A 22,729-nucleotide genomic window follows, 5' to 3' on the forward strand; every position below is an offset into this window, starting at 1 on the left:
ACTTGATTAATCAAGTACTTTCATAACTTTATTTTATAAATAAGCTAACATGTTAATTACCTTCAATACAAGTGGACCCATGTATATGAAATAATTATAAAATTTCCATTTTCAATGTTTTTTTTTATTTTCCATCAGTAAATTGAAAAACTAAAGTAAAAGTTAAAAAAAAATCAACAAGACTAATCAATTAATTAATTAGGTGATTTTATATTTTTGTCAATCCTTTTATTAAAGATTCGACTAAAGTTTACGTGATTACATTATCATTACAATTTTACAAATCTTTTTTATTTTAAAGACTATGTTTTTAATTTACCGAGGAAAATATTAAAATTACAGACACGAATAGAAAATTATATTCTATCTCGTAACTAAATAGTACCTTTTTTATGTTAATATAATTTATCAGAATGTATAAATTCTTTGTTCTGAAGGAGTCAAATATAACATAAAAAAAACTAAGAACCCATATAAAAAATTAACAAATATCCAATTTGATAATTTTTAAAATTTGGGTATAATTTTGTTATTATTTTTAATTTTAGTTATACGGTATGTGTGGAAATTAAAAGTACAGGCATGATTTTTTATTTTTATTATGATTGTAGTTTTGACAAATCCTCTTATTTCAAAGACTTTGTTTTTAATATATGTGAGGTAAATATTTAAAATATGGACATGAATAAAAGATTTAATTCTTTTTAATAGAGTTCCTCGAAAGCTATAAGTCATTTCCTCTAGAAAAATAAAAAAAGAAAATAACCAAGAATTCCCTATAAAAACAAAAAACAAAGGTATAATTTAATAATTTTTAATATAATTTTATTATTTATTGATTTTAGTTATGTATGGCATGTATAGGAATTAAAAATACTGGCATGAACAAAAAAAATTGAACGTTTTGTTTACCTTACATGGGCAAGTTTTTGGTTTTCAAAATAATATTTTGTTTTTAGATTAATTTTTAAGTTGTTCAGAGGTATAAAAAGATTTATGCATGCTTCTATGTTGTTTTGTATGTTAAAAGTAGGTTGAAGAATGAATTTCAAGGGTTCAAACCCTTGACCTGTATTTGATTTTTTCAAAAGAAAGTTGAAAATTAATGTTTTAGAGATACATATGGAGCGTTGCTTGCCTAAAAAAAATATTTGCATGGATGAGTGCGCGGGCCTGCCATTGCTTTTGGGCCTAGAATCTGGTCCATTAGACATAAATTTTTGAACTCTTTTTAAAGTGCTTTCCTTCGGTTTTTTTTTTTTTTTAAATCAAGTAATCAATAATTCTTTTTAGAGTACGACGGGATAAACTTTTTTTTTTTCACTTAACTTTATTTTAAAAAAAATTATTTTATCACTTAGCTTTCATTTTTAAAAAAATATAATTTTTTTTATAAAATTATCTTAATCTTATATAACCTTAGATCGTGAATTTATCAAATTAATCTAAATTTACTTAAGTTCTTTTCGTTACTTCTTTAATATATTGATTAAATCAAGTTTATCCATATATTATGTTATCTTTTTAATATTTTTTAAATAAAATATTTTAACATGTGTCATATTTTGAATCCATGAATATTTGTTTTTTTAAAATATATTAATAATGTCTAAATATTTTTTATTTTTAAAAAAAGTTTAATCCAACCTAATTTATTATGTATGTTTATTATTATTATCATCTGATTTAATAAAAAATTGATTCAAATAAATAAATTTATTTAATACGACTAGATCCATTGTTTATATTACAAAATCATATATCTTAATATATATCTCTCTCTTAATTTATTATTTTAGTTTTTAGTTATCACCAATGATATTTTATATAATTATTATCACAAATATTCTTAATTTTGTTAATTAAATATATGTATAGAATTTTTGGTTTGTAATTATATTTTTTGATTTATTTGAAAAAATGCAAAGTAAGTGCCTGCATTGTTGCACTAAGAAAAATTAGCTGACATATGTACAAAAGCAACCCACGTAGCTAGCTAAGGGTATGTTTAAGATTGTGATAGCGACGGTGGTTTAAAATGTTTTTCGTTTAGAAATATATTAAAATAAAGTTTTTTTTTAAAAAAAAATTATTTTTAACATCAGCATATCAAAACAATCTAAAACCATAAAAAATATTTATTTTAAATAAAAAAATTCTAAATTTAAAAAAAAATAATTTGCACCGCGTTCTTAAACACACACTAATCAATGTTTGTTTTTACAACGGCAATGTGTTTTAGAAAAAAAATTATTTTTTTTATTTAAGTTATTTTTTTTTAAATTACTTTTTTATATATTTTTAAATTATTTAAGTGTTAAAAATAATTTTTTTAAAAATTAAAAATATATTTTTAAATAAAATATATTTTTTAAAAAACAAACACTACTATAATAACAAACAATACCTTTATTACATCATAACCCGTCCTGCTCTTCATCAATCATCATCATCACCACTTCGTTTTCACTTTCGGTGAGCTCTCTCTCTCAAGCTCAAAAGCATGTCATAGAGTGTATATATTCATGGCACAAAACTTTGAACCCTTTCATGTCCCACAACAGAACAGAAAAAACAAGCTTCGTGTCACCACTCAAACCAACCAAGAACAACAAAACCCACCAACCCCACTATTCTCTAGACAAGCTCCTATGAACCCTTCACAATCTTCTTCGTTCTCTTCACTTCAAACCCTCAAAGACATGAACTACCAGCCCTTAACAAGTCAGGGTTTATCTTTGTGTCTCTCGTTTCAACTCGATAACCAGAGATACAATGCCGTTTCAGTTTCAGGTGATTACACTAAGCAGAATGGTGAAATGAGAAGCTCTGTCGTCCCTCTTGGTCCCTTTACTGGCTACGCTTCAATCTTGACGAGTTCAAGGTTCTTGAAACCTGCACAGCAGATTTTGGACGAAATTTGTGGTGTAATTAATTGTGCGAATGCAAACTTCCCTCTGGATGGTTTGGGTGAAAGTGAAATTACGAGAGAAAGTATTGCTTTTTTAAGTGGCGGGGTGGAGCATCAATGGAAGAATTCAAAGCTAATATTGATGCTGGATGAGGTATATATACTTGATTCATCTTCATTTATTTTCTTTATTTGTATGGCAGGTTTTGCAAGAGATCTTAGGTTAATGAACAGAAATATAAAAAATAAGATTCAAATTCATAAATATAGAGAAAACAATCTATTAGTCAAAACCCTTTCTGCTTTTTTTCACAATTTGTTTCTTCAGGACATATGGAGAACCCCCTTCGTGTGTTATTCCGTTTGAAGGTATCACGTAGACTCCATTAGTAACTAAGCTCATCTTCATTTATTTTCTTTATTTGTTTGGCAGGTTTTGCAAGAGATCTTAGGTTAATGAACAGAAATAATAAAAAAAAAAGATTCAAAGTCATAAATATAGAGAAAACAATCTACTAGTCAAAACCCTTTCTGCTTTTTTTTCACAATTTGTTTCTTCAGGACATATGGAGAACCCCTTCGCGTGTTATTCCGTTTGAAGGTCTCACGTAGACTCCATTAGTAACTTACGTTCTCATTGTGAAGATTAATTATAAATTTTAATATGTTTCGGAACAAAGAATCAATAGATCGGAGATTACAGACTTGCAATTTTTATTTTTTTTTATAATAATAGATGTCAGAGAAAGTATTAATTATACGTGTATGACCCATGTGAGAGACTTGAAACAGTACCTAAAAATAGAAAAGTTACCCAGTATCAGTAAGTAAGTAGATAGGCCAAGCCCCTTTCCATTTATATTTCATGTCCTCTTTATGTTAAGGTCATTTATATAAAGGACATTTTTGAGGTTAAATAAAAATTATCAATTTGGGTAAAGATAGTGGAGGATGCTTGCGTTGGGGTGACTGTCTTCTGTAATTGATTTGATTATTGCTGTGAAGGAATCAGTATCTCGGGAAAAGATATTTGAGTAATTGTTAGTCATGGCAAAAAGATGTCCTGTCTTGTCATATTGAATCAAGTTACTGTTTCTTTTCTTGTTCTGTTTTGCTTGCTTTATTTTCTTTCAGATTTTTTTGGTCTGCTATCTTTGTTTCCTTCGCTGGAATCGTTGCAGATGGACCAAAATGGGGTTGATTTAGGCTGTCGTTGTTTTTTCGGTTTAAGTACACTTTTTTTTTTGTATTTTTTAATTATTTTAATGTTAAAAATAAAATTTTAAAAATAAATAAAATATTTAAAATATTTCCAACCAAAAAACACTTTCAAAAATCAAAAACAATTTATATTATAATCTCAAACATTCACCTTACTTGGTGTTTAATATTATGATACGTTTTACATATGTGGTTTTAAAAATTATATTCGGTTAAAACTGTTGTGAGTTAGAATTTTGCATTCAAAATAAATGAATAACATGTCTCTATGAATGAAAAGTAGTTTATTTTGGCTTTGTTAGGAATTGCGGTCCAACCATGCTATTAAAATTTTTAAAAAATTTTTTAGCTTCAAATAATTTTTTTTTTGTGTTTTTGGATTATTTTTATGTTTTCATTTTAAAAATAAATAAAAAAATATTATTTTGATATATTTTCAAATAAAAAACACTTTAAAAATAATATTTACCACTTTTAAATAGGTGATTTAGCTTATACAAAAATCAAATTTAAAAAAAAACATGAGTTATTTAACTAACCAAATAGTAGAAAATCAAGTTTTGAAACGCAGTTTGCCTTGTTATTTTGTTCATTATATGTGAGGATATGTTGTTTTTTATACATGTTGATCCTTGAATATTTATACACTTACTGATCATATCACATGTATTTTGCACCGTAGACAATCAGGCAAAACATCATAGTTCTGTTTTGCCTGCTTTATTTTCTTTCAGATTTTTTTGGTCTGCTATCTTTGCGCTTCCTTCACTGGAATCGTTGCAGATGGACCAAAATGGGGTTCATTTAAGCTGTCGTTGTTTTTTCGGTTTGACTACGCTCTCCTTTTTTTTATAATTATTTTAATGTTAAAAATAAATTTAAAAAAATAATAAAAAAATATTTTCAAGCGAAAATCACTTTAAAAAATAATCTCTATTATAATCTCAAACATGCTTTTAGTCGGTACAAAATCATAAATTGTCAACCTTACTTAGTGTTTAATATTATGATACCTTCTATATCTGTGGCTTTAAAAAATATATTTGGTTAAAATTGTTGTGAGTTAGATTTTTGCATTCAAAACAAATGAATAACATGTCTCTATGAATGAAAAGTAGTGTATTTTGTTAAAAATAAATAAATAAAATATTATTTTGATGTATTTTTAAGTGAAAAACATTTTGAGAAATAATATTTATCATTTTTAAATAAGCCATTTAGCTTCTATAAAATCAAGTTTTGAAACGCAATTATATGCGGGGTCTAGTGCAAAAAACACAAGTTATTTGACTAACCAAATAGTTTTTTTTCGTGGTTAGACAAAAAGCAGAAGTTATCATAATACCAAACTAAACGGTCTCTTAGTGTGTGTTTGGTATTGTTGTAGCTTTTACTTTTGTGATTTTAAAAAAAATATGATTAAGAAAAACATTTTTAAATGTGGTTTTAAAAAAAAAAGGTTTTAAAAAAAAATATTTGATTAAAAGTGCTATTTTGTGAAATTTTACAAGTAAAATGAATGAAAAGTAAGTTATTTTAGCTTACATAGAATCAATGTTTAAAACACAAATAAATATGGTGCCTGGTGTAAAAAGTGAAAGCTATTTGACTAACTAAATAATTATTTTTTTTATGAGTAGGCTAAAAAACAGAAGTTACTACTGTACATTAATCTGAAACTACATTCACCACCAACTTTGTATTCAATAATTTATATGGCATAGACAATGGGATTAGGGTTTTTAAGCTTTGATATTGATAGGAGGAATCTGGTTGGGCACCATATGCTAGGGCGGCAGAAAAGAATTTTCAATATTCCATTAGTTATAATGGTGCATGGGAAAATAATCCTGACAAGTGGTTTCTCTTGCTCTCAATCCTGTTGGAAGTAGGGATTCAAGAGAGAATTTTATTTTGTTTTAGTCATGCCCAGTACAGGGGAAGAGGCCTGGTGTGCAACTGAATAGCTTTGGACCTACAGATGAAAGTGAAACATCGAACTGGGCCTCTTGTCCTCACTGTCCGAAAGCTATGTTTTATTACAACACATAAGTCTACTAATCATTCTGTTTTTCTAATTCAAATTCCTTATAATGCATTGATATAGAATAATATCACAATTTTTGAATAGGAGAGCAGTAGTTAAAGGGAGATTTAATAGAAGTGATCATTTGCTTACCGATATATATATTTTGAACCGGTTTTTTAAGTGATTATGAGGAATTTCTTTTGAAACTTGAAAAGAGAAGGTAGAAATAACTGCATTTGAATAATCACAGTTGCCACCGGTGAATTTTGATTTGAATCTTTGAGAGTGGATTAAACATGAGATCAAACCAGATTGAATGAATGATGCTGCCATCCCAACCTCCATTGATCAAAACTTTTATGGCAGCAACATCTTCTGGAAGGTGATGGGGATGCTACATTATCAAATATACTTCTATTGTTACTATAAAGATATTCAAGGATATTCAAGGATCAAGCAGAACTATCACGGGCCATGCTTATTGAATTCATGAACACAAGTAACATTAAGAGCAAACATGCTAATTACTCAAAGCTATTTGCTTGCCTTTTGGTGGAATAACTCTCCAAGGGAATTGAGTTTCAACACAATTAGAGTATAAATTATTTGTGTCATAAGGAAATTCTATTTAAATTAATAGCTTTTTAAAAGCAGGAAGAACCATCATTTTCTACCATTAGATGATAACAAATCCCCAAGGAACAAAAAAAAGCTAAAAACCTTACAAATCTAGCAACCAGTAAATTCTAAAAAAAATTATCGTTGAGAGAAGTCTTCAATCAAGAGGAGAGAACAAGAGAGAAAAAGTCAGGGGGAGATAGGGATGTGGTTTTAGTTCAGCTATTGTTTTGCAAGTGCATATGAGGCCTTCAACAACTCAATCTACAAAGCCTACCAAACAGTTGTGGAAAGGCTCATAATCCTCTGAAGTTTCCTCTGTCTTTGTCAGATATGTTCTAAGATGTTCATTAGCCACCGGCTCTGCTTTAAATTTTCTTTGAATGCAAGTACCACCTAAGAATCTTTATGAAATTCAGATTTGAAACTAGTTTTGCTCCTTGTCAATCTGCATTAGGTATACAGGAGATACAAACTATATTGCCAACAAATGCAGTCAGTTGTTGCATCATTTGAAACTGTTGCTGGTCTTGGAAATGCAGCTCCTTATGTTTGTTATGCAATCAAAATTGTTTTGAAGCACTTTACTAGCTTGAAGAATGCCCTTTTGGATAAAATTCAGTTCACAGGAAGAACCTTCGCTGATAGTATTGTTACCAAGGAAAAAAGTCCTAGATATGGGAAAACTGAACGAGGCATTGGAAACCAAAATCCAACTCTGAACCTAAACTTTATTCAACATTCTGTTTGGCGATCTCACAGGGGACTTCCTGATCATGCTGTAGCTGTGCTTAAGACATGGTTGTTTGAACACTTCTTACACCCGTAAGTGTTTGGTGGAACTTCTAAACCTCATCGCTATACCATGTTATCCTGTCTTTTTAACACTGATGATTACATAACTAGTTTTTATACTTACCAGCTACCCTACAGACTCGGAAAAGCAAGCCTTGGCTCAGCAGACAGGTCTATCAAGGACTCAGGTGTGCCTTCTTCACTTCATATCTTCTTGTCGTTCTCTAACATTGTTCTGATGGCTGGATTTTTACACCCTGAGAGGGAATGACTATGGATATGCATGAATGACTATTTAAGCTGGATAGGTGTTCATATTACCACTTAATTGTTGTCGTGGACGCATCTGTCCTAAGAGACAATGATGCTATTTAATAGAGTTTCAAAATCTCTTCCATGGCTCCATGCAGGTTTCTAATTGGTTTATTAACGCAAGAGTTAGACTTTGGAAGCCAATGGTGGAAGAAGTGCACATGCTTGAATCACAGCAAACTCAAGCCCCATCTGAAACGGTCAACCAGGGTGCCAACATGCCATCTGATTTGCCTCTCAAGAAACAGTCCCGAGCAACCTCGCACCAGAATACAAATCAAACGACACGCTCCCGCTTGCTAAATGAACTTCCTGATGTGTCTAAGCAGAGACAGGACCCAGTAAATATTTATGGCAACAATTTTTCAGGTAATTACCACACTGCTGGTGTTAGTGGAAGCAAAGGTGTTTCATTGGCACTGGGTCTTCCCCAGAATAATGGCATTGATCTATCATGGCCTCTCCCTATGAGCATACCTCACCACGTCAACGTGGAAATGATTGGCATGATGGATTCAGCACCAGCAACAGGTTTTGAACTAGAAAAGCAGCATTTTGGGAAAGAGTAAAGGAGCCGGATACTGCATAATTCTATAATCTGCAAGCTCAATTTGCTTCATGTTGCCTGAATAAAAAGGACTATCTGTAATGTAATATCAAGTAGGCAGCCTCTTTGTCAAATGATCATTGGAGTGGTGGAGATGAACAAATGTAAGTAAATGGTCGGAACACAAGATTAACTGTTGCTTTATGAGAATTGGCATTAGATTTCTTTGTACTTTCAGTCATTTTCCCAGTTCCTATGGTGGAGAATTCACGCACAAGTTTTACAAGTAGCTCTGTGCCGCCATCATTAGTGGATGACGATGATTAAGGCGACGTGTGTCCATCACGACCCCAGAACCAGCACATGATTTGCCTTCCTGATATGTTCGAATGAAAGTTAATAAAGAGATAGTTGATTTGGATAGCGGAAGCGAATGATAAAAGAAAACGAACTTGATTCCACGGGTCATTTTCATGACAGGACGCTGATTTCCACTCCCCAAATTGCAACTTCAACTTCATTTAAATATCTGTGATTTGGAACTCATGAGCTATAATGAATCCCGAACTTGATATGGGAGGCGTTTTTGGCTTCCTCTAAAGCACGCTGTAATTGATGAACTAATGAATGATTGGGTTTTTTCTTTTTGATGATAATCTATAGATAAATGTATGAATTATGTATGGGACTTGTAACCTTCTTGGGAAATTAAAAATACTTTTAACTAGTAAATGACTAACACAATTGATCATTAGGAACATCTGCTAAATGTGTTCTCTTAGGGTCAAAATTCGTGAAAGAAACACACGGGGCTTGTAGCTCAGTGGCCTTGGCAGGCTTTGCCCTGCCTCAGTGCCCTGGTTCGAGCTCTCGTGTGTACCCAGCACTTGAGGGTCTAGCTGCTGTGGTCCATCGTGGACTTGTTCCGCTCCCCTCCCGGATTCGACCCTCTATGTGCACGCCTGTCACCCCCACGGTGCCTTACCTGCTCCTGGGCTTGCAGGATGTCCAGTGGGCCGTGGGGAATAGTCGTGGTGCGCGTAAGCTGGCCCGGACACCCCACATGAATCAAAAAAAAAAAAAAAATTCGTGAAAGAAGATACAGAGTCTCATGAACAAGTTGTTAATTGATGTGAACCAAAACAGTTTGATTAATTTATGGATTATTTAATGAATCAAACTACTCCTGTCATTAAATTCAGTCATTTATACGGTAAGATTGTGAGAGAGAATCTATTAATGAACGCAATGATCTAATCTAAGTGTGGATGACATTGACTTGGTTTTGTTGAACGTCTCGAAAATAGTCCAAGGCATAAACTGAATTGATTAGAAAAAAAATTGGTGACTGATTTATTGAATTGTAAAGGTTGGAGGAACAAACTAACATGCACCATAAATAAAATACGAGGAAGTTGGTTAGTTTGGTATGAGAAATTAGTAATATTTTATTAATTATTTTATAATTTTATTTTAAAAAAATAAACAAAAAATGAGAGAAAAATTCTAATTACAGAAGTTTTTATTTTTTTTATAAGTAGCAAAATAAGTTTTAAAAAATAACTAATATGATACAGCAAGTTATTCTATGTACATCAGTGCTTCAAAAACAAGAAAAAACAAATTATAAAAAACATTAAAAAAAAGAGGTGGAAATACCAATGAAGCAACTCAAACTTTTTATTTGTATTTTTTTTATTGAGTCTTCTTACTTTTTATTTACCAATTATAGTTTTTTTTTTAAATTGACAATCAATAAATCATAAAAAAATATTTGACACACAAGACAATGCAAAATAGAAAAATATAAAAAAACAATGAAAATACAACATAGATGAAAGTCACAAATCCATTGTATGTTGCAATAGTTACCGTCAATTTTTTATTTTTATTTTTATTTTTTTGTTACTTGACTTTTTTATTCGCGATTTAATTCTTTCACATTAAGTTTGAGTTTGATGTTTTATTTTGATTGGTTTTCTACTGAGCTCTCGTAGCGTTAAAAATAAGTTTTGACATTAAATTAATATTTGATATGACAAAATAAATTTTAATTTATTTATTTAAATCAAATAAAATTTTAGAAACCTAATTTTAAAATGAAATAAATATTCAGTTTTTTTAATTAATAACATCTTTATCTCAACTTTTTAATTTAATATTTAACTTAAATTAACAAATTTATTATTATATATTAAATTTAATATTATTTATTGATATATATATATATATATATATATAATTCTCAATTTATTTTATTAAGAATGTATGTATATTTTTTAATTTATTGTAAAAATAATTTGTTTTTAGTTAAAAAAAAACCATCAACAATGTCCACATTCTTTTTCTGCATCGAGAATAGAAAAAAAAGAAAGAGTCTATTACATAGTGTAGCGCGAGGAATAAACCAGTAAATAGAAAATAAAGCGACGCGTCAGTCTGTTAATGGATCGAGGATTAACTTCAACTTACAAGAATTTGTCTGCCTGTAAAATGCCTCTCGGAGAGCACGAACTTTGTCTGCCTCAACCCCCACGTTAGGACTTAACATCTGTCAAATGTTACTGTTGCAACCAAAGACATGGAAACTTCAACTTCCAAATAAAGCGACGCGTCAGTCTGACTAAACCCCCACGTTAGGACTTAACATCTGTCAAATGTTACTGTTGCAACCAAAGACATGGAAACTTCAACTTGCAAGAATATTCCATCACCCAATACTTTCAAAACAGTGGAACATTTTCCACTCTACCATATCAAAATAAAATCTATTTAGATTAGCCTATTAAATTGATCATTACATTAAAAGTCCACAGTCGAACGTTGATTATGGTGCTTTAATTAATCAACGGCTGAAACTACTCTGCTACCATTAAAAGACCGCAGACTGGTAAAGCAAGCCAAAACGACTTGGCCTTAGCTTTGGCGTCGCGGTGACTCTTTAATACAAAAACGAGGTAGTTTCGAGTTTTCTTGTTGGAAAAGGGGTCCTTAACTTCCTCAGAAACTGAGATCAAAGCAAAGCTAAAGCTAAAGCTAAAGAAGCCCTTGAAGAACAACAACAGCAGCAACAAGAAGAAGAAGTTTTGTCGGGGTTACGGGGCTGATTTTCTTGTATTCTTCAAGAAATAAGTCGAGGTTTTAATTTCTGTTCTGACTAGTGAGATAAAGTTGGGTTCTTTTTGAGGAAAAAGAAAGGTTGGGGTTTTGACATTTTGATGTTTGAAGTAAAGATCCAATTTTGAAGGGAGAGAGGGAGTTATTAGAGAGATGCAGACAGAGGCAAGAGTAGGAGTGGTGGTAGAGGGAGGGCCAAGGGCTCTTAATTCACAGCCGAAGCAGCACAAGCCATTGCAGCAACAGCATCAGCAATCGCAGATCGGAACAGTTTCGCAACTTGTAGCTGGTGGAGTTGCGGGTGCACTAAGCAAGACTTGCACTGCACCTCTTGCACGCCTCACCATACTCTTTCAGGTTAGTTTCTCCCATTTGAGTATTTTCTTTGTTTTCCTGGCTTTTGTTTGTGTTGGTTTTTTAGCTGTTTGATGTTGTTAATTGGGTTTTTGTATTATTGTTTTGTGTGTTCGATTGTATTTGTGTTTAAAAAATGTTGGGGGGATTTGTTCTTCTGTGGTTGCATATGCTCTAATTGAACAAATAAAGGAAACTATTATGATTTTCTTATTGGACTAATACTAATCAAGGAACTGGGATATTTAGATTAGCATCTATGGAACGATGAAATCGGTGGGGTGACTCTGTACATTGCGGTAGACATCATTTTAATGTGGCTTAATCTTTTCAGGTGCAAGGCATGCACTCAGATGTTGCAACATTGAGGAAAGCTAGTATATGGCACGAGGCTTCTCGAATTATTCGAGAGGAAGGATTTAGAGCTTTTTGGAAAGGGAATCTTGTTACAATTGCTCATCGGCTACCTTACTCGTCTGTCAACTTCTATGCATACGAGCGCTATAAAGAGGTTGGCAAAAACATTGCAGGAATAATTACTGTTCTGTAGTTCAAAACCATTTCCAATTTAGATTTTATGCCTTTATCCTAGTAGCTTGATTTTGATTATGAGTATTTGCTATGTAGTTGCTACACATGATTCCTGGCCTTGAAAGCAATAGAGAAAACATGGGCAGAGACCTGCTTGTACATTTTGTTGGTGGTGGTTTGGCAGGAATAACAGCAGCGTCTGCTACATATCCATTGGATCTTGTAAGGACACGCCTAGCAGCTCAGGTATAGCCTTTCAGAGACGAATTTGCCATTTTAGTCTTCCATTATTGGAGTTTATATTCTCCTCATTCGCTCTCGTCTTTAAGCATCCCAGCTTGTGATTTAATTAGTAGAATGCAAAGGAATTTGATTTTGACTTTCTGTAAAGATCAAACAGTTTCCAATTTTTAAACCACGGTCAATTTTACTTGTCATCAATTTAAGTAACCAAAACAAGTGGTCGTTTGAAGATTGTTGTTTACTCCATTGGTACTGGTTGCACAATAAAGTGTAGTGAACACTACAAAGTGTTGATTTAGTGTGTGCCAGATGATGAGGGGCTGCCTTTGGGGCTATGCCTGGTCAAAATTCCATCAATGTTAGCTCTTATTTGCTGGATAATATAAAAGATCATTCTGTTGGTTTGTTTTATTCAGTTCTATATTACTTAGTCTGTGATTTATGGTAATTCATCTGTTGGCTGGGATTGTAGTTGTTGCCCATGGATTTCTTCCCTTTAGCAGGTGATCTTAGTTATGACCTGTGTTAATGATTTATGATTTTCATGATTAATTTAAATCTGATGTGTGATGTTATTTTCCCCTTGTTATCTGCTTTTAAACTTGTAGTATGTTTAGTAACTGGTTATTACATGTTCAAGCTGCTTCTTTTAACTCAATTAGTTTCCAATTTTGCAGACAAATGTGATCTACTATAGAGGTATTTGGCATGCATTACAAACAATTACCAGAGAAGAAAGTGTTTTTGGCCTCTACAAGGGACTTGGAGCCACACTTTTGGTATGTTTTATTGGTTTTGCTCATATCAGGGTTTATGTTAGATGGTTCCATCATTTTGATTTGTGCTTAATTGTCATTGAACATTAATGTAGGGCGTTGGACCCAGTATAGCTATCAGCTTCTCAGTGTACGAGAGCTTGCGATCATTTTGGCAGTTGCACAGGTAAGCTCACTAGTTGATTAAGCAATATGAAAATTTCTTCAGGCCTTCTTATGTGCCATTTGTATGTGCAATTCTTAGACATTTTTTTTTGTACTTTCTACTTCATACCAGGCCCCATGATGCTACTGTTGCCGTGAGTCTGGCTTGTGGTAGTCTTTCAGGCATTGCATCCTCAAGTGGTGAGTGATCTGAAACCTGTTAAATGAAGGGTCTTTCAAAATTTAGAGTTATTTTTTTTGGTTCCACAAATGAAGCATATTTTTTTGGTTAAACCCCAGCTTTATTGTTAATTCTGATGCATGGTTTTAGTATTCTCTCCTGTGCTGTAATTACAGATATTCCTCGTGTAGTTGTCCTTTTAGTTGTGCATAATCTTTGATTGATTGGCATTGTAGTTAAGTTTGTGCTTCATATGTTACCATAAGACACAGGAACAGGAGTTGTTTAGGTCACCCCATCATTTCACTTCTCCCAGAACTTTCCTGACTAAATCAAATTTTAATTAGCAGATAAGCAGTGTTGAATGAGAGTTTGGTTGAACGTTGAACTGCTCACCATTTTTTGATTAGGTTAGGGCACTATCTAATCAAAGAAGTTAATATGTGCAGCTGTTTACTATGCTCTTGATGCAGAGAAGCAGGGTGTGGTGCAGGCTCTGCATTAAGTATCTAAACAGACTGACCTGTAGAGCCAGAAACCAGACAGGAGTTGTTTTATATCTTGCATTTGAGAATTTTAGTAAGGAAGTCAATAAAATAATCTTCTTTTGTCATTCATCTAACTTTATTTTCTACGTGAGAATCTTTCTTGCATTGACCTAATTCCTCCAGCAATTCTTTGACTACTTGTGTCCCCAAGCATTGCAGTTGATTCCATAATAGGGTGGCACTACTCCCAGGTGAACTAGTGCTGTTCTCTCAGTTACCATTTGTGAGAGCTATCCTCTTTGAGGTATGCTTCTCACCTAGGCTTCCTTTGCCGACTGTACAATGGGTATTTTTATCCTTAAGCCTCGTGATGCAGTTGTCAGGATGCTGTCTATTGGTTTCTGTCAGATTTGGATATGTCACAGATTTTCTTTTCCCCTTTAATTTATCAACAATGACCGGAGAAAGTTTTTTTAAAACATTGGTCATGCTCATGCATGATGAAAGTTTTAACTGCTGCTGTTTGAATTTAGAATTTAGATGTTTCTTTTATCAAATTCCATTCTACACATTATTGGCCTTTCTGATGCTTCTATTTTCTTTTAGGCTTGCTTTTTTTGCATGATTGATTTTTCCTAGTGTGCATTAAATGAAGCCAAAAAAAAATCTATGAACAGATGAGACACAAGAGGTTCTCATGATGTTTGGTAACCTGTGCAAGCAAAGCATGTCTTGTGGTGTAAGAATAATTTTTTTATGTTGTCCTTGGAATATGCAGCAACGTTTCCTCTTGATCTTGTGAGACGCCGGAAGCAATTGGAAGGAGCAGGTGGACGGGCTCCTGTTTATACCACAGGTCTTCTTGGTATATTCAAGCAAATAATCCAGACTGAGGGCTTTCGGGGTCTATACAGAGGCATTATGCCTGAATACTACAAGGTTGTGCCTGGTGTTGGTATCTGTTTTATGACGTATGAGACTCTAAAATTGCTTTTAGCAGATGTTACTCCCAAATTATAGTTTCTGTGAACGCCTAAGGGTGTTTGCCTTGCAGCTGAAGGAATGAGCTGTTGAATTGTCATGTAGCAAAATTGTTCATCTTATTTCATGGATTTCCTCTTGGTGCATAATTTTGTTATGCTATCATTAGGGTACATTTTCCCATGTAGATAGACCAAACCTAAATCTGATTTCAAGTGTACTCACCATAGCTCACACAATTCTCAAAGAAAGTAATACTAATGGTGATCAATATTTTTTCTTCAGTTCAGTTAGTCTAATTTGTCATTGCCTTGTCTTTTTTTTTTCGTGCATTCATTCGCTGCTATTTTTAACGGATTAGGCTGGGGACATTTGTTTTCATGTCACTAGCTTGAGGGATTTTATGGCGTTGCGGTTATCACAGCTCCTGTCGCCTTTTATGCAGCTGCTCTTTCTGCCTGTCTAACTGCAGGTTGTATTTTGCAACGAGAGTATTGGTCAAATCAGACAGTTTTAGCTGATAGTTGCTATATATGTTTACCCAATGTTGTGTTCAGGCATTTTTGTCAGTCATTGTAACCATCATGCCAGTTTTCATGTAATGTTATTGGATTGCACTGCGCCAAACAGCTAATATATTTCTGTCATTTTTCAAGCATTTTCACCTGCCCATTCTCTCATAAGCAATGCCCCCTCAACAGGATTTTACCAGACTTGAGGACGGTTGCTCGACAGCACAAAACTTAGGCGCATCAAAAGCATTATTTTTATGCTTTTATTGTTGCTTTTTTACTTTTAATGATGAGCCCCATCACTAATCTCAAGCACAACAGCTAACCGAAATACACACTTAATAGGTGCTGAGCACAGAAAATGGTGGGGAAAGACAGCATCCTTCAGTCTTTCCATCAGAAATACAGAGTACATGGGGAATGAACCTTCAATACATCCCCTTCCATTGTACCAAGATAACTACAACCTGGTAAACTCCGGGCATTCTACTTTAGACCCATCAAAATTGTTGCAGGGTCTCTGTAGACCCATATATTTTATAAATATTTCATCCGATCCTTCAAGATTTTTAATTTTTATATACATCCTCTTCTGTAAGTGAAGAAACAAATAATAGCTATCGTTTTCGTTGTTAAGTAGGTTTTGAATGAGATAATCTTGCTCCGCATGAAACATATATAATAAATAGATTTTCTGTGTGTTGATGAAATGATATATTCAAAATACTATTTTCGTTAATTTTCTTATAATGCCTCTTTTCTTCAAATACTCACGACACATCTACATGATTTTGAAAACAATTTAAATTAAGCATTCTGACTTCTGCTTAAAGGGTGATTGATGATTTAATCAATGTGGTGAACTTTAATTTCCTTTTCCTGAAAAAAAAAACATTAAATTCCTAAAAGAAAAATAATGATGTTGTAATTTTCTTTGAGATTGAGTAAACTTGCAGTTCTAATGTTAGTTTTCTTTCTTGGTTTTGATTTTTTTTTAATAGCAAATTGAATATAATACTGTCAGGCATTATATCTTTTATTAATATTTACATCGAAAAAACAATTCTACTGATGCAGTGGTCATGAGAATCTAAAAGCTGAACCAGAAGATTCACTCTGGGCCTGTTTCTGTTAAATAAGAATAGGATACAATTATTTATTGAACTCGGAATCTATTTTTTGTGGGACACGCATCATCACTGGACCCCGTGAAAATTAAGGGGGTGCTGTCCAATCTTCTGTTATGAGCTCGATCCTTCTTGAGGAGCAGCAAAACAGTGTGATCATAGGGGACTAAGGAAAAGAAAAGAAGCATACATGAGCTTTAGAATTATAATGGGAAATTGCCAGTAAGGCGTATGTGGTCCAGGGTGCGACGTAAACCATACTTGCTGACAGCAGCATTAGCAGACCTGAATCCTTCCCCGTAAGCTGGAGTGGCATCATGGGCGATTTGATGCATGAAAAAATCACCCAGTTTTTTTTCTACTTGGGACTTCTCGCCCTTCTTTGAAGAGGAAGAGGAAGAGGAAGAGGAAGCTGCTGATGTGGATGTGGATGGCATGCCTTTAGATCCGGGCAATTCTGATTCGAGCCACATGTATGAGAGCACTTGACAGATTCCTTCCTCTACCTCAGGATTAAGATTGCGGTATCCTACATTATGAAAAGAGAAATGAAGAGTGCGACAGCAAAATTTACAAAAGCCTTTTCGAGCAAAATTCAAGCCGACAGCTTTCTACCTTTGAGGCGTAACCACCCATGCATCAACTCGTGAGCAAGAATAGCACCCGTTAGCAGTCTGCATCCAACAAGCTATCAGAAAACAAGAAGTTTACAGGGTATGGTAAAACTTGCAAATTTCCAACAGAGGACAAAGAAATGATAAATCAAAAGGAAAAGTTCAGCATGGAAATGGTTGATTTTGCTATCAAAGAAAAGCTTGATTGAGTTATGCATGTTCTTATCAGATGATGTTAACAAACTGTTAGTAATACAGGAAGTCTTTCACATCCTCCCCAAAGATATATATATATATATATATATATGCTTGTGTTGTGGTTGAAAAATTTCTTAGATATGCAACCTCACCGACCACCAAAGAAATTTTACAGAGAATTTGGAATATACACTCATTTTACATCCACTTAAATGATGGTGCATGATACACGGTCTACATATCCTTTTATTTTAACAACGAGGATTGTTTGATCCATTGTTGAAGGTTTTGTCAAGTCTTAAAACATGACCAAAACCAGTAACGAGAAAATTAACTGCAGAGCGAAGAACTAAAAATTGCCTCTGAGTATTACCTTGGAAGACCATAAAGAACAAGAATAGCTGTAACTTCACATTTCCGAGTCAGCTTTCGGGGTTCAGTTCTCATTCCTACCAGTCGGTGGCCTCCAATTCTTGGTCTCTTTTGTATCTGGTTGAAATCAGAGAGAAAAGTCATGGCAAGCGCCATGTTAAACATTTTGTTCCTCACTAATAAACCCAACACAAATTGTTAAAATAAAACCAAATACTAGAGTTATCCAGTATCATACACTAGCGACAGTCTGCTCTTCTGAGAGACATAGACCCCTTGTCTCGGGCATATGGTGGTAGCCCTGGAAAGAACCATGTCTAAATAAAAGCAATTTCACCAATCAATAGATTTTAAAAGTATGTGAGAGATAATACATTACATTCTTCTCTCCAAAAATGGCTTCATTGAGTGCCTGTCTTTGAACTAGAAGCATGGGAATTTGCTGGTCCAGTTTCATATTCATTCCTTCATAATAGTCCCTGATGGCGTGGTAAAGGGGTTGGCAATCACCAGTATCCATGATAGCCGATTCCATGCATTCTAAACACAAGCTGCGGCCATCTTCCAAAGAATAGTATCTCGCATCCCTAGACTATGGGTGGACAGACAAAAAAAAAACAAGAAGAAGAAGAAGAAAACCAACAACTACCATAAGCAAAAAAAATTGATTTCAGTATTGAGCACATTCCCTTCTCCAAGATTGTAAAGAGAGAAATAAATATATACTGGACAGCCAACAACTGCATCAACAAAATCGAAAATTCTAATGGATAGTTTGTTTTACAAATTTACATACATACCTCCAGACGTTCACAACTGCAGCATCGAGCTGTGTTGTCATGCTCATGTGATGGACAATACTTTTGGGACCAAAATGGATGGCACCTATACTCAATCAAACCAGCTGCGTTTGTAGGGATCTGAAAACATATAAAGAAAACGTTCTAGATTATGCCCATAATAAGTTACAAACTAAAAACTCGAAGAAAGTGATCGACACGAATCAGAAAACTAGCATATTATCTTAATTGAATGAAAGTTAATTTTCTTACAAATTGGTGGCAGACTTCACATTTGGGATGAGTTAACTCTTTGAAACAAGACTTGTGATACGGATCATTCCCTGACAAAGAAAACTTGGATCAACAGAAAAAATAAGTTAAAAACTAGATGAAACATTTCTTATCATTATTTGAATTTTGACATCTGACTCAATTCATCCACAGAAATAGTGGACCATGAAAAATTTCATTAAATTTGTTTCTTTTAAAGAAGATAGCAAGATACTCGTGAGCCTGAGAAGTATTATTACCTCGGTCTCAGTGATTGGGTAACCACAAGAACGACAGCAAAAGCACTCTGGATGAAAAAATTTTCCCATGCATCCCAAATAATTGCCATAGCCAATGTCACGTTGGCAGCCGCTACATAACCTTCAAGTCAAGGCATACCATGCATGACCAATACAGCTCGAGGGTGGAATACTCATAAATTTAAAAATGGGAGTTGACATCTTGTTTCTTCAGTTTCTTGTTAACAGTGATTTCTTTTCTCTTAGATTGAATGAAAGATTTCTGCAGAAAATATTTAAAAGAGCCTGCAAAAAGGAGGCTACAAGCACTGCACATAGACCCATATCATTTATATCATACTTTGAGCAAAAAAGTATGACGATTTACAATAATGCTGCATCACTATAGTTATCAAGAAGTTAAATCGTTAGCTTCTCTGCAAGTGCAGAGAGAAGTCAAATGTTTTGTGACCTTTATAATGAACCATGTGTGTTAATTTCCAAAAAAAGCTGTCACAGTCCTGCCAAATTTCCACATTTGAATTTCTATCGTACAATGTTGTTAGATTATCCTTAATGGACAAAGAAATCCACTTTTCAGGATGACAGACATGTATAAACACAAAGAAATCCACTTTTCAGGATGACAGACATGTATAAACGCATAAGGATCATATGTGTTTGTAAGCCTCAAATGTTCTTTCTTAGTTCATCGAGGATAATTCATGAATGGTGCTAGACTTGGATAACTACCCTCCCATTTCATCAACCATGCTACAAGCCAACTACAAAATACCTAGAGTTTGGCATGCATGCCTATAAAAATGTATTTGTTGAGCTGAGTCACGAATTAGTTATGACAAAAATTAAAAGTTTTACCTCAAATTCCTGTGACAATATTGTGTAGTGCCATATGAAGGAAATGAAGATGAATTAAGGGTATCCTGAAGCGATCTTGCTAGATCTTGATCATTTGTTCCCCGACTACATCCTGGAAAACAGATATTGAATGTTTATAGAACTCCCAGAATAGCATATACACAGAGAAGCATGTGCATATGTTTGTGTGTGTTAAAAAATATATGAATGTGAAGGGAGCAAAACCGCACCACTTGGTTGCTTCCAATCTTCAGCCATAGCAAGTGCAATGGCATCCCCCCGCTCCTTCCCAGTTCTAGAACGATCATCCTGATAACAATATAGAAGCTAATTGAAAAATCTGTCTTCTCCCCTCTGAGCAACCAATATGTAGAATTGTGTGAAGTGCATGAAGGGGAATTCTTCCTTTCCATATTTCATCTGTGCCCATACAGTAGGATTTAAACCCGTATCCAGGTGCTCTACTAGCACCAGAGCAAGACAGTTGAATTAACGAGTGGGATAGAAGTAAACCATGTATGTTCTAGACTATTAATATATGTATGATCAATCTGTTTTCTAGTCAAAGTACACATTACAACCAGCATTATTACCTGAAAGAAACTTGCAGGTTGAAATGTTTCAGAGCAATGTCAGAGAGTATCAGCTAAACTCAATTATACGCTACACTTGTCAAAAATGACAGGATCTAACTTCTATTTACTACCGGATATAAAAATTAAGTGATGAGACAGGTTATTTAAAACCAAATGAGAATACAATTGCCTTTCGTTGGTCTAGAAATGTGATAATTATTTTCCAGGATTTCAGCATATAGACCAGAAAACTCCACTTGTAATATTGCTTCATCCTGATTGTCTTAACCAATATTGTAATGTAAACATTTGCACAAGGCTAGTGGAGTGCACATAAAGCAAGCTTTTGATGACAAGTACTATGTGTGGAAAGGGAATCTGTGGCAACATAGTAAATATAACATCTTCCCAAAAGAATGAGTTTGGTAATCCAACGATAGCATGCCCTTTAAAAAAAGAGGAAAGGAAGAGTAAAAAGTGATAGGCCTAACCCATCAGAAAAGGCCCAGAAAAAAAAGAGGGTGTGGCACATAAAGAAATTATTGAAATTAGTGGGATATATCTATTATCAATTTGAAATCAATGTGCCAAAGAGCTATAGCTTAACTGATATTGTTTTCTCCTCCCCCCCCCCCCCCCCCCCCCCCCAAGAGTTTCGAGTTCGAACCTCTCCTATGTAACAAAATAAAAAATTGAAAGCAGTGTTAGAAGCAGGCTTTTTCCAGTCAATTTACAAGTTGGAAAGGAATTTGAACCACTTGTTCCATCATGGAGCAAGTTGGAAAGGAATTTGAATTAACTGCTATATGCACTGGCAAGCTGACCGGAAAAGGACGTTTAGAAAGTTACCACAGATCTTGCTGGTGCACTCCAAACTACGTTTTCTTCCCCTAAAATCTGTGGATGTGCGCGGCCGCCAACTCCACCACGAGCACCTCCGCGATTAGACCCACTTTTAAAAAGCTTACCCAGCCACTTCATAAACCGAGACTTTCTCTCTGCGTACGAAGAAACAAAGTCTCCTGCTTAACATAAAAATCCCAGAATAAACCCCCCACCCACCCCACACAAACACAAAGCAGCAGTAAACAAAACAAAACAAAAAGGGCCAAATATCAAAAAGAAAAAAAAAGAATGACAATAACAGCAGAATTACTTTAAAAAGGAAGCCAAATACAGAAACAAACATGAAGCCTGTTATCAAACAAGTTGGAGGCGATGAAAACACGAAAAAGATAATGATAAATATGGGATTAAAACAGTAATGAGTATGGATGACAAAACATACCATAAATGCAAGGATTAGAAATATGGTGGACACCTGAATTAGGAGGAGCCATGAGATTGAAAGAGAAGCAAGGCGATGTAGAAACTAGAAAGGGAGAGAATGAAACGCAAGAAGATATGATGAGAAACGAAAAGAAGAGAAGAGAGGGAGAATGAACAAGGCAAGGCAATAGGCATCGCTAATTAAAAAGTGCACGAAAGAGAAAAAGAAAGAATCTGATGAAGAGAAAGGGAGGGGAAGTGATCGAAGAGAGAAAGAGATTCTTCGCTTGACAAAGGAAGGAAGAGAAAAAGGCGATTAAAGAAAAGAAAGATTTAATAGAAGAGAGGGAATCTGCTGAGGCGGAGAATTTCAAAGTAACGGTGCTGGTGAACGGCTTAGAATTGAAAGAAAAGAAGAGACAAGAGAGGTGTTTTTATTTTTGCTAGTGTATGGATGGGTTGGATGTAGCTGGAGAGATTTTTCCTTTTTGCTTTCCAATTTTCGAATGGAATTTTGCCGGGTACAGGGACTTGCATGTTTTAAATGGCCTTAACGTTCTTTTATATTGCCAAAGTGCCACTCAAGCTGAAGACCTTTTGGGTGGGTGGGCCTTTCGCTCTCCCGGTCAAATCTTTCATAGGAA

The 22,729-nt window shown here is 34.1% G+C and overlaps 3 protein-coding genes across 19 annotated transcripts; 2 read left to right on the plus strand and 1 right to left on the minus strand.

Annotated features, from left to right (window-relative positions):
* The first annotated feature begins 2,433 nt into the window (after nt 1–2,433).
* On the plus strand, nt 2,434–8,664 carry LOC7490364 (BEL1-like homeodomain protein 9). 3 transcript variants are annotated; one of them, XM_002315159.4, is made up of 4 exons: nt 2,434–3,065; nt 7,237–7,604; nt 7,702–7,762; nt 7,985–8,664. In XM_002315159.4, exons 1-4 carry the CDS (start codon nt 2,526–2,528, stop codon nt 8,453–8,455), a joined length of 1,440 nt encoding a protein of 479 aa, XP_002315195.3. In that variant the 5' UTR covers nt 2,434–2,525; the 3' UTR covers nt 8,456–8,664. The 3 variants fall into 3 exon arrangements, with proteins under 3 accessions (XP_002315195.3, XP_024465625.2, XP_024465626.2); XM_024609857.2 differs by having other exon boundaries at nt 7,360–7,604; XM_024609858.2 differs by having other exon boundaries at nt 7,402–7,604.
* Nucleotides 8,665–11,278: 2,614 nt separating this feature from the next.
* Nucleotides 11,279–15,532, plus strand: LOC7490365 (uncharacterized). 8 transcript variants are annotated; one of them, XR_002984334.2, is made up of 9 exons: nt 11,279–11,907; nt 12,239–12,415; nt 12,532–12,681; nt 13,356–13,457; nt 13,550–13,620; nt 13,732–13,799; nt 14,229–14,358; nt 14,479–14,571; nt 15,046–15,111. XR_002984334.2 is itself a non-coding variant. In XM_024610594.2 (8 exons), exons 1-7 carry the CDS (start codon nt 11,704–11,706, stop codon nt 14,525–14,527), a joined length of 813 nt encoding a protein of 270 aa, XP_024466362.1. In that variant the 5' UTR covers nt 11,280–11,703; the 3' UTR covers nt 14,528–14,571; nt 15,046–15,194. The 8 variants fall into 8 exon arrangements, 4 of the variants coding, with proteins under 4 accessions (XP_024466362.1, XP_024466361.1, XP_024466363.1 ...); XR_002984336.2 differs by having other exon boundaries at nt 11,280–11,907; nt 14,253–14,358; XR_008060338.1 differs by lacking the exon at nt 15,046–15,111 and having other exon boundaries at nt 14,487–14,553.
* Nucleotides 15,533–16,765: 1,233 nt separating this feature from the next.
* LOC7490366 (protein DA1-related 2) lies at nt 16,766–22,567 on the minus strand. Of its 8 annotated transcripts, XM_024610589.2 has the most exons (13): nt 22,105–22,566; nt 21,666–21,838; nt 20,472–20,550; nt 20,242–20,353; nt 19,384–19,504; nt 19,124–19,207; nt 18,872–18,991; nt 18,451–18,663; nt 18,310–18,372; nt 18,073–18,188; nt 17,503–17,561; nt 17,149–17,416; nt 16,766–17,053 (listed from the first exon to the last, which is right to left on the minus strand). In XM_024610589.2, the coding sequence occupies exons 1-13, from the start codon at nt 22,154–22,156 to the stop codon at nt 17,044–17,046; spliced, it is 1,470 nt and encodes a 489-aa protein (XP_024466357.1). In that variant the 5' UTR covers nt 22,157–22,566; the 3' UTR covers nt 16,766–17,043. The 8 variants fall into 8 exon arrangements, with proteins under 8 accessions (XP_024466357.1, XP_024466356.1, XP_024466354.1 ...); XM_024610588.2 differs by having other exon boundaries at nt 16,766–17,416; nt 22,138–22,564; XM_024610586.2 differs by having other exon boundaries at nt 16,766–17,416; nt 22,105–22,564.
* Between the last annotated feature and the right edge of the window lie 162 nt (nt 22,568–22,729).

Source organism: Populus trichocarpa, chromosome 10, assembly GCF_000002775.5.
Source record: "Populus trichocarpa isolate Nisqually-1 chromosome 10, P.trichocarpa_v4.1, whole genome shotgun sequence".
In the NCBI taxonomy this organism is placed as follows: Eukaryota; Viridiplantae; Streptophyta; class Magnoliopsida; order Malpighiales; family Salicaceae; genus Populus; species Populus trichocarpa.